Source organism: Taudactylus pleione, unplaced genomic scaffold (assembly GCF_031769625.1).
Source record: "Taudactylus pleione unplaced genomic scaffold, aTauple2 ptg000828l, whole genome shotgun sequence".
Lineage (NCBI taxonomy): Eukaryota > Metazoa > Chordata > Amphibia > Anura > Myobatrachidae > Taudactylus > Taudactylus pleione.
Genome location: NW_028285230.1, coordinates 1598644 through 1615822, shown reverse-complemented (window position 1 = coordinate 1615822; position 17179 = coordinate 1598644). Strand labels below are relative to the sequence as shown.

General features: G+C 48.0%; 1 protein-coding gene across 1 annotated transcript in view; it reads right to left on the bottom strand.

Annotated features, from left to right (window-relative positions):
- Window positions 1-17179, bottom strand: part of NLRC5 (NLR family CARD domain containing 5) — a 175013-nt gene that overhangs the window by 66993 nt on the left and 90841 nt on the right. Inside the window, exons 23-24 of the mRNA XM_088458330.1 lie at window positions 2686-2769; window positions 1464-1553 (exon numbers count right to left, since the gene is read on the bottom strand). Coding sequence (XP_088314456.1) covers window positions 1464-1553; window positions 2686-2769 — 174 coding nt within the window. The remainder of the gene's footprint in view (window positions 1-1463; window positions 1554-2685; window positions 2770-17179) is intronic.

Below are 17179 nucleotides of genomic sequence, written 5' to 3'. Positions count from 1 at the left end.
ACTAGAGATGAGCAGTTCAGTTTTTGAGAAAACCGAACACAGCAGAACTTTGAGTCCAAGTTCGGAATCAATAAGAGGTTCCCAGTGGAACAGAGGGCCTGATTCAGACTTGGGAATAGAGGGCCTGATTCAGACGCGCTCGCAAGCAGGTCGATGGTGGGGTACTGCGCACTTGCAAGCCCAGGAGCGAGAGTGAAATTCTCTCGCTCCGGGACTCACTACAAAAGGGGCACTACAAAAGCTGTTGATCGACAGCTCACCCTGTTTTGTAGGTGGGGAGGGGGGGTGGCTACACAAACAGAGGCGTTCCCATTTGTGGGAGGCACCACTGACATCACCAGTGATGTCAGTGGAGAGCTTCCTGCTCTGTTAGAGCAGGAAGCTCTCTGGGGCTTGCGATGGACGAGACCCTACCACAACGGTCTCGTTGCAAGCCCCGATGGTCGCGACCATCACCTGGCCGCTTGCAAAAGCTGTGGGTGGTCACAGGAGGCCGCAACAAAAAAAAAAAACGCCCTGATTCAGAGCGAGCGTCCGGCTCTGAATCAGGCCCAGAGTAGGCTATATCTCTCAACTGATCATCTTGGTGAAACCATGCTGCACTGCAGGGGGGCAGATTTAAAATGTGCAGAGAGATTTAGATTTGGGAGGAGTGTTTCCAAACTGACATCTAAATTGTAGAGTAATAATAAAACTGTGCAGTATTTGTGACTACATGCAAAATCAGCCAGTATTTACCCCACATGTAAAAAATGTTATGTATTTACACCCCTTGCATTGCAATATGGTTTGGTCAGGTTCACAGTTAAGTGCTATCTCTCTCTATTCCCAAGTCTGAATCAGGTCCAGAGTCCTGACTCGGGTCTTCTACAAATCGGATTAAAAAAACAGATGTTTTGCATGTTTTGGATTGCAATTAAATCCCTACCGCCTGATTTTAGGTGCTATTGATGTGGTCAAAATTGACTGGAAATGAAAGTTACTGATGTTAATAATACTATAGCAGCAAAAACAGGTCCACGTTACATGATTTTATGATTTGTAAAGTAGTCCAAAATTGAATAAGAACCAAAACACTAGAGGGTGGTTTTGGCAAAATCAAAACCTTTTAAGGTGGTTTTGGGAAACCCAAAATACAGGGGTCCGCACACATCTCTAGTTTTAACCAGGGGCGCCGAAAGGGTGGGGGCAGCAGGTACTAACTACCCTGGCCCCAGCTTGTTGGAGGGTCCATGCAGCTCCGCTGTCTTTGTACGCAAGTGGCGTGTTAGAGATGCAGCCTCCGGGCCCCTCTGTACACAATGCAGCGGCATTAGCATAAATTCTCAGTATCACTGCGTCCAAAGACGCAGCCAGGCTGGGATTAGTGCCAGCCTTTGAGTCAGACCCAGCGTGTAGTGTGCGATGGGAATGGATGATACAGTCCAGCAGGGAGTTATATAGTCACATGATATTGGTCTTACCAGGCGTTGATCTCTGCAACATTCCTCCAGGAGCTGAGAGAAGTCAGTAACATGAGGAGGCCATCCTCTGATACATGGTTCATGCACATGCTGTAAAACACAAATTGTGGATATTCAGTATCGGCATTTAACCCCATAATGACCAGAGGTGTGTCTGATGTTGGTGGCAAGAGCAAATTTCAGAATTTGTCTATGCATCAGTTCAATGCAAAATAACTTTTTAACAACTTTGGGGCATCATGTAGAGTTGGACGCGTTTTACATACAAACCACAACCTAGACACCATCCCAGGAAAGCCCATGGGTTTGCCTCGCAGGTTCTAATGCCAGCGCCTCCGCAGGCAATCACCAATACCTCGTACACTCAGGGGAACGCATACGCGGTTGGGGGGTTTACAGGACTTTTCACGCATGCGCAGTAGCAAGTAATCGCTCATCTGCACAAACATCACCATAGTTCCATCCCTGCATCAGGCCCAATTTGCACAAAAAACAGTACAATAGCGAAGTATCATAAACGTAAGACTGTCTGTGCCTGGACAGCGTTATTAAGTAGTAAAGTTTCCATGTAATATACAATTAAATACAGTTGCAAATACAAAATAAAAGTACTAATTATGTTCAAATAAGGACAAACATCCGTTGTCTTTTTTCAGTTTGCATTCCTTTCCGAATGCCGAAAGGAAACTCAATTAAGTAAAGCAAAGAAACTGCAGCAGCCACACTAATTGGCATACTGATAAAGCCAGAAGCAACTGATCATCAACATGTATTTTGCACTAGAGGACAACCACCCGTAAGATACTGTATGGATATATGCCTCCCTAGAGGTAACCCATTTTCCCAATGGCTGCACAAACCATAAAGATAAAATAATACAAATACTGTATGTAAACATTACTGATGCTCAGTGATTATGTCATACACGGTCACGGACAGTAACTCCCCCTTCTACGGGCAATATGAGAACTGCTGTATTATTTAATGGGGCAACAGAAGATAATTAGGGGGGATTTATATTTTTGGCATGCACCACCAAATTATGGAAAGAACCAGGAGACCCTGAATCCCAAGCATTCCCCCACAGTGAGGAACACATTATCACACACAGATTTTATTAGAATACACATTTTATTTGTTCAGTAAGACAGAGACACACAAATCATTTTGACACGATGATGCCACAGTGACATGTAAATTACACAGCGCACAAGATACACACCTTACTTCAAGCAGTTTAGGATTCCGCTGGAACACTTTCAGAAGGGGAGTCACATCGTTCTTGCCAATTTTACAATTGTTTAACCTGAAACAGAAGATGTGTTTATCTAGAGCGCCATCATCAGGAAAAATGGAGACTGCCCCAGATAAATGGGGACAGGCGAGAGAGATGCTATACATATAATCTGTATGAAAAGAGAATTATGATGTCATCATTTCAGTGTTGAGTTTTCAGTGCGGATTATATAATGTACATTGGCTGTTAGAAGATACCTCTGAATTTTGCACTAAACTAAGGGGCTTATTCACCATAGTTATGAAATCCCCTGATAACAGCTGTTTACAGGGATCCCAACGAAAGCAATGTAGATGTATTGAGGAGAGACCACAGCAGATATCTTCGATCCCAAATTTACCAAGCTTGGCACCTACAGCTAACGCCATCTTCAGATGGCGCCGTTATCCCATAGTATAATAACCTATGGGCTAAGCTACAGCAATTCTTTTCGGGGAGGGATCTCCTGGTCCAAACCTGGAAGCAATGTGATAGCGGGCAGCTATCTAATTTGCTTCCGGCCCTTCACCGGGACAGAGCTTTTTTCGAAAACTGTCCAGGCACCCCTTCCTTAATAAATGCATGCGATAAATTCTTTATACCATATAAAATAATAAACAAAATCCTATTTGAAAACTTGCCCCAGCTAGGCACAGCTTTTCCGAGTATGGTCTGCATGTCCACTGGCATATGTTTAATCGAGACACTGATCAAAACTGTGCAAGGGGGCTCCAGTTAAATGTTGTGGGGTACACACCTTCATTCCCCCTCATGCGTCATTCTAAATACACTTATCTCTCAGAAGACATTCCCAGCATGCATCAGTGCACTTGCTCAACAGCTATTTGATTCACTCATTTCTTTAGTAACTTCAATTCAATGAGAAAGTTCCCTGTATGAAACAAAGGCCCTGATTCAGAGGTGCTCGCTATTTATTATTATTATTATTATTATTATTTATTAACAGTTTCTTATATAGCGCAGCAAATTCCGTTGCGCTTTACAATTTGAATCAAGATTAACATTATACTGGGTTGTAAAAGACATACATACATACATACATACATACATACATGACATACATAAGGGTAAGAGGGCCCTGCTCACAAGCTTACAATCTATAGGGAAATAGGTGTTGATACACAAGGAAAGGTGCTATTGCAAATTGGTCCAGCCCAATTGCAGATATTCTTGGTGGGCTGTATAATCCAATCACACTGGAAAGTTGGCCTAGGGTTAGGAGGATGTTCAATTGAAGAAAGAGAAGATGTGATAGGTGTTTACTATAAGAAGAGAGTTAGATAGGGCGCTCGCTCTGAATCAGGGCGGGACAGTTTTTTTTTTACCCCAGCCCCCAGGCCGCTTGCTAAGCTGTGGGTGACCACCCATAGCTTTAGCGGGTGGCCTGGCGCTGGTCACGATTATCGCGACCATCGGGCTTGAGACGAGACCCTTGTGGTAGGGTCTCGTCCACCGCAAGCCCCAGTGAACTTCCTGCTCTAATAGAGCAGGAAGTTCACTCCTGATATCACGTGTGATGTCAGTAGGGCCGCCCACAAATGGCAGGCGTTCCTAAGGGAACGCCTCCGTTTGTGCAGCAACCCCCCTGACCCGCCTACAAAACGGGCCGAGCTGTCAATCAACATCGACAGCCGCCCCGTTTTGCTGCGAGCCAGCAGCGAGTGAAGTTCTCACTCGCTCTGGGGCTCGCACACCCGCAGTGCGCACGCCGCGCGTGCGCACTGCCCGACCATCGTCCAGCTTGCGAGCGCTGAATCAGGCCCAAAATTCCAAATATTTTATGACGCTGTGTGAATACGTATATTTACATATAAAGATGGTTATGATGTATTAAAAAATCCTTATTTTTCGGAATTAACTGGAAGACAATCACTAAATAGTTGATCGTGATTTATAGATGCTGAAATCCTGGATAATATCTTTGATTCTAGAGCGGCCATAAATGTGCGCCTGACTGATGTATATCGGGATTTTTTTTTTAAATAAAAGGTCTTTATCTCCCTCTAGTGGATCTCCAGCATAATGAAACTGTTATCCTTTCTGAAAGGCCTGTTTAAACTTCAGTTTAATAAAAGCTAGCAATGCACCTATTAATATGTATATGTTATAATACTTTTAATTTATTGTGGATCTATTGTAAGCTTCAAAGCTTACATATATTCTCTTCCATTTTCACTGTGGCAGCATGGGACCTTCCCATGCCGCCCCACCAACAAGAGATGCGGTTAAAGATGGAGGGGATTCCAGCGGTCAGAATGCCGGTGCCGCTATCCCGACACCTGTCAGAATCCCGGAGCTGATATCCCAGGTACCAGGGTTAGGTACTAGGGGGAAGGTTAGGGTTAGGCGGTAAGGGGGAGGGTTAGGTTTAGGGTGCGGGGAGGGGAAGGTTAGGTTTAGGCACTAGGAGGGGAGGCAGTAGCTTCACAAGGGGGGTGCGGGGGGTGCAGGCTGCACCCGGGTGTCACCCGCTGAGGGGTGACACCAAGGTGCAGACTCCCCCCCAGTGACAGGAGCCAGGTGCTGCACTGTATAATTAAGTGCAGCACTCGGCTCCTGACACTGGGGCTCATTCAGACACGGTCACAAGCGCTGAGCGCTCGCAACCGGGTCGATGTTCCCCCACTGGGCATGCGCACATCGGAGCCAGCTCTGACGTGCGCATGCCCGAGACCCGGCTAGCGACGGGTGCTCCGTCGCTAGGGGTCTCGCACCAAAGGTGGGCGAGCTGTTGATGGTGAGTGACAGCTCGCCCCGTTTGGGAGGCGGGCAGGGGGCGTGGCCCATCAAACGGAGGCGTTCCCGAAGGAACGCTTGCCATTTGGGGGCGGCCCCACTGACATCAGCAGTGGTGTCAGTGGGGAGCTTCCTGCTCAATCAGAGCAGGAAGCTCCCTGGGGCTTGCGAGTGCCGAGACCCAACCATCGCGACCATCACCCTGGTCGGTCGCTAGAGCTGTGGGTGGTAACCCACAGCTTAGCGATCGACCAAGAGGCGGCACTACAAGATGCAAGCGGCCGCCCTCATTCATAGCGACCGCTTGCATCTAACGACCGCCTCTGAATGAGGTCCACTGTGAGGGAGCCAGCCGGCACTGCACGCACCTCCGGCACCCCCCCTGCCTCCCTGTGATAACGGGACCACAAGGGGTTTGTTTGTGAGACCACGCCCCTTCCTGATAGGCCACGCCTCCTCTCAAGGCCACATCCCCTTTTGGCACCAGGCGGCTTAGCAGCGCAACACAATGTCCCTCCCAGCACCAGGTGACACTGTGGGGAGGGATGCCACTGAGGGGAGGCTAGAGTCAGGCACCGGGGAGGGAGGGCTGGGGTGGGGAAAGGGGGAGACTTAGCATACTGATCAACAAAGTGTCAGTATTCTATCCCTGTTGGGATTCTGACTGCCGGGATCCCGAACGCCGGCATCCTGTACCCATCACCCCCTCTCACACAATATGAGTCACTGAGCTGTTTCCCAACATTTTAAGAACAGAGAGAGAGAGAGCAGCTCTGTGTACTGAATGTTTTTTTGGAGAGCTCTCCCAAACTCCCTGGGGAGGAAAGCAGCTTCCCATATACCATTCTCTTCCCCAGTGTAGTGGGCGGTCCGGCGAATTAACCATGTGACTCACAGTGACTCCACCTTGCACTTCCCACTAGGTCCACTCCTCTGGGCAGAATAAAATCAAGCAGAGATATTAAATACAGCATCCGATTGGCTGGATTGGCGTCCCTTTAATGTTTTCTCTACTAAAGATTTTAGTAAATAAAACACTGACACATGGTGTCATTCTAAAGTGTATTGCATAATGCCTTATCATCATGTTTAATCTTCTAAAGCCTATACTTGCCTGCTCTCCTGGAACGCCTGGGAGGCTCCTGAATCTCAGCCGGGAGGCTCCCAAATCTCGGGTGGGGATCCCTGCCACCCAGAAGAGTATTCAAGTCTCCCGATCCGCCTGGTGCCGCCCATTTCCTAAGTGAAGTGGGTGATCCGGGCAGCCAATGATCCGGTGGGAAGGGCATGATGACGTGATCGTGCCACAGCCCAACTATGCCACGCCATGTCTTCTGGTATGCCGACCTGGCTGCCCCAAGTATGCAGCACGGTCACAATGCTATACAGCACAGTACTAGAAATGCCTGCAAGTCAGGTTCAACATACCGCTGACCACCTTCTGCTTGTCAAAATTTTAAATGTCAATAAGCAAATTACATCCCTGTATTAAAATGTGAAAAGAGTAGCAACTAGAGAAAGAGGCCTGAAAATAGGGAGTTCATTAACTTATTTAGGGCCTGATTCAGACGCACTCGCGAGCGGCTGTCCGCTCGCAAGTGGGTCGATGTTATGCACTGAGCATGCGCACGACGGAGGGAGCTCCGTCGTGCGCATGCGCCAGACGCGACGAGCGAAGGAAAGTCCTTCGCTCGTTGTGTCCGATCAAAGGGGGCGTGCTGTCAATGTTGATTGACAGCACGCCCCCTTTGGTGGGCGTGCCGGGGGCGTGCCTCCCTGACGGGGGCGTTCCCACGGGAACGCCTCCCGTCAGAAGCCGGCCCACTGACATCACTAGTGATGTCAGTGGGAGTGATTTTGGCTCTGATAGAGCCAAAATCACTCTGGAGCTTGCGGTTGAAAACCTCAACCGCAGGCTCCGGCTCGCAATTTCGATGGTCGCGATGGTCTCGACCATCGCGGCCATCACAAAGCGCGCTCGTATAGCCTGTGGGTGGTGACCCACAGCTATACGAGCGTCCAGGAGGACGCTCCATGAAAATGGAGCCCGGCCCTCATTCAGAGCGTGCGCTCTGCTCAGAGCGTACGGCTCTGAATGAGGGCCTTAGTCTCAGTACATTCTGTGTCGTTAATGTGATGGGATTTTTATTGCTGTCAGACGCTGTCATTTTTAGACTGATCTGTTTTTCCTTACTGACAGCGCACATTTTATAATATTTACTGACAGTTAGCGATCATACTGATATAGCTGCAGCTAGCCGCAACTAAAGCTGGGTACACACGTAAAGATTTTCTGTCCAACCAGCCAACTAGTTGATTGGTTGGAATGAAAATCTGGTAAGGTATGAAAGTAGGCACAGAAACAGACAAATCTCAGGTGCACAACTCCAAATTATTAATAATATAAAACTGGGGGGTCCTGTGCTCTGGATTTGAACCCTAGTATGTTAGGGACCTACCCGAAAGAGGTTACCTGGATATCGTGGGTAGGCCCATAACCTTGGCCATGATTATGCTAAAAACCTCTATTGTTTGCAAAATTTTATTGCATTTATATTAGGGGTGAGCGGGTTCGAATTTCTGAAATCCGAACCCCCCCGAGCCCCCCCGATCCGAGTCCGATCCGAGTCAGGCTCGACTTTTCCCGCCTGACTCGGATCTGACATCGAGGCAAAACGTCATCATCCCGCCTTCCGAGTCTCGCGGGTTTTGGATCCTATATAAGGTACCCGCGTCGGCGCCATTTTCTCACTCGGCTGTGGACAGTGAAGAGGGAGGGTGGGAGTTAGTGCTGTGTAGTGTAGTGTAGTGTAGTGCTGCTGTTGTCCACTACTTCAAAGTCCATAGGGGCTGGCTGTGTTGTGCTGTGCTGCTGTTGTTAATAGGGGCTGTGTCCACTACTTCAAAGTCCATAGGGGCTGGCTGGACTGTGTTGTGCAGTCAGTTCTCCATAGGGGCTGTGTCCACTCCAAAGTCCTGTGCAGTGTCCCAGTCCTAAAGGGGTGCTGTAGTGTTGTCCAGGGGGTGCTCTGTCCATCAGGGGTGCTCCCCCCAAGTGCTAAAAAAATAATATATTTTCTGTGTTTGTGAATTGTGTGCGCAGTAGCCGCACGTGCATCAACAAAGTAGTGCCAAGCGTGCGCCTGTGTCATAAGTAAAGGGCCGGCTGGCTTGACCGTTAAAGGGTGCTGTAACCCCCGAAAGTACACTCCAGTCCAAACCAAAAAAAAATTATTTTCTGTGTTTGTGAATTGTGTGCGCAGTAGCCGCACGTGCATCAACAAAGTAGTGCCAAGCGTGCGCCTGTGTCATAAGTAAAGGGCCGGCTGGCTTGACCGTTAAGGGTGCTGTAACCCCCGAAAGTACACTCCAGTCCAAACCAAAAAAAAAATTATTTTCTGTGTTTGTGAATTGTGTGCGCAGTAGCCGCACGTGCATCAACAAAGTAGTGCCAAGCGTGCGCCTGTGTCATAAGTAAAGGGCCGGCTGGCTTGATCGTTAAGGGTGCTGTAACCCCCGAAAGTACACTCCAGTCCAAACCAAAAAAAAAATTATTTTCTGTGTTTGTGAATTGTGTGCGCAGTAGCCGCACGTGCATCAACAAAGTAGTGCCAAACGTGCGCCTGTGTCATAAGTAAAGGGCCGGCTGGCTTGACCGTTAAGGGTGCTGTAACCCCCGAAAGTACACTCCAGTCCAAACCAAAAAAAAAATTATTTTCTGTGTTTGTGAATTGTGTGCGCAGTAGCCGCACGTGCATCAACAAAGTAGTGCCAAACGTGCGCCTGTGTCATAAGTAAAGGGCCGGCTGGCTTGACCGTTAAGGGTGCTGTAACCCCCGAAAGTACACTCCAGTCCAAACCCAAAAAAAAATTATTTTCTGTGTTTGTGAATTGTGTGCGCAGTAGCCGCACGTGCATCAACAAAGTAGTGCCAAGCGTGCGCCTGTGTCATAAGTAAAGGGCCGGCTGGCTTGACCGTTAAGGGTGCTGTAACCCCCGAAAGTACACTCCAGTCCAAACCAAAAAAAAAATTATTTTCTGTGTTTGTGAATTGTGTGCGCAGTAGCCGCACGTGCATCAACAAAGTAGTGCCAAGCGTGCGCCTGTGTCATAAGTAAAGGGCCGGCTGGCTTGACCGTTAAGGGTGCTGTAACCCCCGAAAGTACACTCCAGTCCAAACCTAAAAAAAAATTATTTTCTGTGTTTGTGAATTGTGTGCGCAGTAGCCGCACGTGCATCAACAAAGTAGTGCCAAGCGTGCGCCTGTGTCATAAGTAAAGGGCCAGCTGGCTTGACCGTTAAAGGGTGCTGTAACCCCCAAAAGTACACTCCAGTCCAAACCAAAAAAAAATTATTTTCTGTGTTTGTGAATTGTGTGCGCAGTAGCCGCACGTGCATCAACAAAGTAGTGCCAAGCGTGCGCCTGTGTCATAAGTAAAGGGCCGGCTGGCTTGACCGTTAAGGGTGCTGTAACCCCTGAAAGTACACTCCAGTCCAAACCTAAAAAAAAATTATTTTCTGTGTTTGTGAATTGTGTGTGCAGTAGCCGCACGTGCATCAACAAAGTAGTGCCAAGCGTGCGCCTGTGTCATAAGTAAAGGGCCGGCTGGCTTGACCGTTAAGGGTGCTGTAACCCCCGAAAGTACACTCCAGTCCAAACCAAAAAAAAAATTATTTTCTGTGTTTGTGAATTGTGTGCGCAGTAGCCGCACGTGCATCAACAAAGTAGTGCCAAGCGTGCGCCTGTGTCATAAGTAAAGGGCCGGCTGGCTTGACCGTTAAAGGGTGCTGTAACCCCCGAAAGTACACTCCAGTCCAAACCAAAAAAAAATTATTTTCTGTGTTTGTGAATTGTGTGCGCAGTAGCCGCACGTGCATCAACAAAGTAGTGCCAAGCGTGCGCCTGTGTCATAAGTAAAGGGCCGGCTGGCTTGACCGTTAAAGGGTGCTGTAACCCCCGAAAGTACACTCCAGTCCAAACCAAAAAAAAATTATTTTCTGTGTTTGTGAATTGTGTGCGCAGTAGCCGCACGTGCATCAACAAAGTAGTGCCAAGAGTCAAGAGTGCGCCTGTGTCATAAGTAAAGGGCCGGCTGGCTTGACCGTTAAAGGGTGCTGTAACCCACAAAGTACACTCCAGTCCAAACCAAAAAAAAAATTATTTTCTGTGTTTAGCCGCACGTATATATCAAATCGATATAACATAAATGGAGGACCAAACTTTCTCCGATAAAAATAAAATAGAGAAAGATCAAGAACCACTTCCTCCTAGTGCTGAAGCTGCTGCCACTAGTCATGACATAGACGATAACATGCCATCAACGTCGTCTGCCAAGGCCGATGCCCAATGTCATAGTAGAGGGCACATACAATCCCAAATGGCAAAGTTCAGGAAAATGACCTTGAAAAAGACATTTAAATCAGCTGAAGAGAAACGTAAACTTGCCAATATGCCATTTACGACACGGAGTGGCAAGGAACGGCTAAGGTCGATCCCTAGTATGTTCATGACTAGTGGTTCAGCTTCACATGACGATGGAAGCACTCCTCCCACTAAAAAAATCAAAAGAGTTAAGCTGGCAAAAGCACAGCGAAGAACTGTGCTTTCTAAGAAGATATCACAAATCCCCAAGGAGAGTCCAAGTGTGGTGGTGGTTGCGATGCCTGACCTTCCCAGCACTGGACGGGAAGAGGTGGCTCTTTCCACCATTTGCACGCCCCCTGCAAGTGCTGAAAGGAGCACCCACAGTCCACTTGCTGATATGCAAATTGAAGATGTCACTGTTGAAGTACAACAGGATGAGGATACTGGTGTAGCTGGCGCTGAGGAGGAAGTTGGCGAGGAGGATTCTGATGGTGATGTGGTTTGTTTAAATCAGGCTCCGGGGGAGACAGTTGTTGTCCGTGGGATGAAAAAGCCCATCACGGTCATGCCTGGGCAGAAGACCAAACATTCCACCTCTTTGGTCTGGCAATATTTCTATCCAAATCCGGACAACAACTGTCTTGCCATATGTACCATATGTAAAGGTGAAATAAGTAGGGGTAGGGACGTCAACCACCTAGGAACATCCTCCCTTATACGGCACCTGCAGCGCGTTCATAAAAAGTTACTGTCAAGTTCAGAAACTTTGGCTCAGACCGTAAGCAGTCCAGGGACACCTAAATCCCGTTGTCCTGTTGTATCCAAGCGCCTGCAAACCACACCGTCAACTCCCTCCTCGTCAATTTCCTCCTTAGTCAGGATCGGAAGTAGTCCTGCAGGCCATATCACTGGCATGACTGACTCTCCTATCCGGGATTCCTCCGGAGGATCCTGCATTGCTACGCCTACTGCTGCCGCTGCTGCTGTTGCTGCTGCTGCTGGGAGTCGTTCATCATCCCAGAGAGGAAGTAGGAACACCACTACTTTTACTAAACAATTGACCCTCCAACAGTCCTTAGCGAGGAGGATGAAGTACGACAGCAGTCATCCTGAAGCAAAACGTATAACTGAGGCCTTGACTGCTATGTTGGTGTTAGACGTGCGTCCGGTATCCGCCATTAGTGCAGTGGGATTTAGACAATTGATGGAGGTAGTGTGTCCCTGGTTCCAAATCCCGTCTAGATTCCACTTCACTAGGCAGGCGATACCGAGACTGTACAGAAACGTCAGAAAAAGTGTCCTCAGTGTCCTGAAAAATGCCGTTGTACACAATGTCCACTTAACCACGGACATGTGGACAAGTGGAACAGGGCAGACTAAGGACTATATGACTGTGACAGCCCACTGGGTAGATGTATCACCTTACGCAGCAACAGCAGCAGCGTCACCAGTAGCAGCATCTCAGAAACACCAGCTCGTTACAAGGCAGGCTACGCTGTGTATCACCGGTTTCAGTAAGAGGCACACCGCCGACAACCTCTTAGAGAAACTGAGGGAAATCATCGCCCAGTGGCTTACCCCACTTAGACTCTCCTGGGGATTTGTGATATCTGACAACGCCACCAATATTGTGCGGGCATTACATCTGGGCAAATTCCAGCACGTCCCATGTTTTGCTCACACAATAAACTTGGTGGTGCAGAATTTTCTGAAAAGCGACAGGGGCGTGCAGGAGACGCTTTGGGTGGCCCGAAAAATTTCTGGCCACTTTCGCCATTCAGCGACTGCGTGCCGAAGACTGGAGCGCCAGCAAACACTCTTGAACCTGCACCGCCATCACCTGAAGCAAGAGGTTGTGACGCGGTGGAACTCAACCCTCTATATGCTTCAGAGGATGGAGGAGCAGCAAAAGGCCATACAAGCCTATACATCCACCTATGACATAGGCAAAGGAGGGGGTATGCACCTGACTCAAGCGCAGTGGAGAATGATTTCCGTGTTGTGCAAGGTTCTTCAGCCCTTCGAACTTGCCACACGTGAAGTCAGTTCAGACACTGCCAGCTTGAGTCAGGTCATTCCCCTCATCAGGCTTTTGCAGAAGCAGCTGGAGAAAGTGAAGGAGGAGCTAAGACGGAGCGATTCCGCTCGGCATGTGGGACTTGTGGATGAAGCCCTTCATTCGCTTTGCCAGGATTCCAGGGTGGTCAATCTGTTGAAATCAGACCACTACATTTTGGCCACCGTGCTCGATCCTAGGTTTAAAGCCTATGTGGTGTCTCTCTTTCCGGCCGACACAAGCCTGCAGAGGTGCAAAGACCTGCTGGTGAACACACTGTCAGCTGAAGCGGAACGTGACACGTCAACGGCTCCTTCTTCATTTTCTCCCGCAACTGGGGCTGCCAGGAAAAAACTTAGGTATCCTTAGCAACCCGCTGGCGGTGATGCAGGGCAGGCAGGACCAAGTTTGGACATCTGGTCCGGACTGAAGGACCTGGCAACAATTTCTGACATGTCTACTGTCACTGCATATGATACTGTCACCATTGACAGAATGGTGGAGGATTACATCGGTGACAGCATCCAAGTAGGCATGTCAGACAGTCCATACCTGTACTGGCAGGAAAAAGAGGCAATTTGGAGGCCCCTGTACAAACTGGCTCTATTTTACCTGAGTTGCCCCCCCTCCAGTGTGTACTCCGAAAGAGTGTTTAGTGCAGCCGGGAACCTTGTCAGCGAAAGGCGTAGGAGGTTGCTTCCACAGAATGTGGAGAAGATGATGTTCATCAAAATGAATTATCAGCTCTTCCAGGGAGACCAGCCTCCAGAACGTACAGAGGGACCTGTGGTGGTGGATTCAAGTGGGGACGAGTTAATACTTTGTGAGGATGAGGATGTACACACTGAAGAGGGTGAGGAATCGGTGGATGAGGAGGATGAGGATGACATCTTGCCTCCGTAGAGCCAGTTTGTGCAGGGACACATTAATTGCCAGCTTGTTTTGTGGGGGCCCAAACGAACCAATCATTTCAGCCACAGTTGTGTGGCAGACCCTGGCGCTGAAATGATTGATTTGTTAAAGTGTGCATGTCCTGTTTATACAACATAAGGGTGGGTGGGAGGGCCCAAGGACAATTCCATCTTGCACCTCTTTTTTTCTTTGCATTATGTACAGTTTGGGGCCTAGTTTTTCTAACTGCCATCCTGTCTGCCACTGCAGTGTCACTCCTAGATGGGTCACGTGTTTGTGCCGCCCACTCGTGTCGCTTAGCATAGTCATCCAGCTACCTCGGTGCAACCTTTTGGACATAAAAACACTATTGTGAGGTGTGAGGTGTTCAGAATAGACTGGAAATGAGTGGAAATTAAGGTTATTGAGGTTAATAATAGCATAGGAGCAGAAAAACCTACAAATTCTGTGATTTTAGCTGTTTTTATGCTTTTTTTCAAAAAAATACAGATCCAAAACACAAAACCCAGAACCCAAAACACGGAAGGGTGGTTTTGGCAAAACCAATCCAGATCCAAAACACGAAGAAAGATCCAGATCCAAAACCAAAACACAAAACACGAAAAGTGGCCGGTGCACACCCCTAATTTATATATATTATTAATAATTTGGAGTTGTGCACCTGAGATTTGTCTGTTTCTGTGCCTGCAATTAGTCTCATCAGGTAGCACCTCCCATCATATATATAGTCAGGTTGTGCAGTCCAGAAATCTTTCCCTTAAGGAATGAAAGCAAATGACAATCATCAATTTGCTCCCAAATGCCGGAAAATGGACAAAAACTGTTGTTTGAACAAATTGTTTAGATCAAACATTTAACAAACTTGTCTGACGACCATTTTCATCTGTTTTCTGGCACTTAGGATCAAATTGATGATCATCATTTACTCCCATTCCTTACAAGATTTTCATTCCGTCCAATCAACTAGTTGGATGGTTGGACAGAAAATCTTTACGTGTGTATGCACCATTGGATTCCTCGTTCACTATTTCCAGTGCACAGACGATTAGAATGACTCACTCTGTCCTGTTCTTCACCTCTGACCTATTCATGATCTGCAGGCAGGGCAATGGTGAACTATAATGGCTCCCAGCACAGGGGAGCTCAATGAAAGAGTTACCCAGCCCAGTATCCTAATGTGGACATAAGCATTTGGGGGCTATCGGAAAATTATTAGGCAAAATAAAGTTCTCCAAATGCAATCTTTTTGAAATGGACTCATTTCTGTTTTTATCATGTGTTTTATACTTATGTGCGCTCGCAAGCAGCCCGATGTTTAGGAGCTGCTCGTGTGCCGCGTCCGGCGTGCGCGAGTCCCACCAAGCGACTGAAGTTCAGTCGCTACGGGGCTCGCAACAAGATGGGGCGGCTGTCGATGGTGAGTGACAGCTCGCCCCGTTTTGTGGGCGGGTAGGGGGGGTGGCTTGACAAATGCACATAAAATACAATTTAATAACCAATAAAGGGTAAAGATCTACACATGAAAACAATAATGGTTGAAAGAATAATGAATGGATGGCAAATAGGATCAAGAATACATATACATGAAAAAAATAAAATAATGAAACATAAATAATATAGGATTACATAAAATAATAAAGCTGGTAAAAAAACTGTAGTGAGCTGTATACCGGAAGATAAATGGTAGTCCAAGGGTTAACGCAGTCAATTGCAGCAAATGTGAACGATCGTCACAGCTTGTAGATAGTGCTTGTTAATTGGCAACAATGAGTTCAGCATATTAGAACATAGTATCCCATATATATCTGTCACAATTGGTATCTGCGAGTTACCTGTCTCAGGTGGTGATCGGGTTTCAACGGAGGCCGGCATGACTGGAACCACAGATGATGTAGATGAATAGCTCTTTTATTATAAGAAGTGGGTAGCAGTGAGAACTGCCTTTGGTGATGAGTGACTGGAGCTGGAAACTTGAGACGTTGGAATGTGACCGGAAGGAACTTGGAGGGACCGGACTGGGACCGGCAGACGGATGGTAGCGTGGAAGCTACTTGTTGTGGCTTGGGAAGCCGTGGGTAGACGTTGGTAGCTGGGTGGCTACGTGGGTGGCTGGATAGCCGTGGGTAAACGCTGGTATCTGGGTAGCTACTTGGAGCGGCAGGATAGCCGTGGGTGGACGCTGGTAGCTGGGTGGCTACGTGGAGCGGCTGGATAGCCGTGGGTAGACGCTGGTAGCTGGGTGGCTACGTGGATAGAACTGATGAGCTTGGAACTTGACTCTGGACTGGAATAACGTGACAATGGCTGAAGGGAAATCAGGTAATGCTGAGACGAGTGTTAAACAGGGTGATCCGGAAATGCTGTGACAAGGTTGGAACTCAGGTGCAGGCTGGATTGGATAATTGGGAATAACAGGTTTCAGGAAGGAATGGGTAGGTTTGGGAATTTTAGGTTCAGGGAGGGAGTAGGTAGGTAAAAGGGGCAGGAGTTGATCCACAGCAGGAAGCAAGGCAGGGTGACACGATGCAGGTTTACAGAGTGCCAGGGACCAACCAGGAGTAGGACTAGCAGCAGAGCACAGGCCAGGTATTGCTGTAACAGGATGACTGGATGCCAGGTATTACTGTAGCAGGTTTTCGGGATGCACCAGGGGTTGCTGTAGCAGGTTTCAGGGATACACTTGAAATGCAGAAACAGCATGAACCATACACCACGGGAAGACGAGATGTTCAGGCCCAGAATGCTATCAGGAGAGGATATATATACCATGGGTCTGGCAGCAATTGGTGGATACGGACAGGTGGTCTGGTAGTAGCATTCTGAGTGGTGGAAGGCACAACATTCAGAGGGAGTATTCATCTCTGCAGCTCTTAGAATCAGAACCACACCTGCGATTCCAATCAGGGCTAGCAGTGCTCACAGACAGAGGAGAGGCCAGGTGCAATAATCAGAGCAAATCCTCCAGGCAAATTACACACAAAGATCCATGGGGCAGCTGACAGGGGTAAGTCTCAAGGCAAAAAGGTGACAACTAGACAGGGTCGTGACAGTACCCCCCTCTGGACTCCGGACACCAAAACAAAAACTTTCTTCAGACATCTTCCCAATTCTCAATTTCTTGGAGTGGAAAGTCTACAAAGGAGATAGTTCAAGACCTTTGCCGATTCTTCTTTTTGCTGCGAGAACGTTTTGTGCCAACCAACGGACCAGGAATCTTTGGTAACTCCTGTGGAAATATGTGGCTGGGAAGGACAGGATCAGAATTTTGGGAGGAACAGTAGCAGAAAGGGGACAAGGAGGTGTGTGCACAAGTCATGTTCTGGGTTACAGATTCAAAAGTGCTGCTCTCT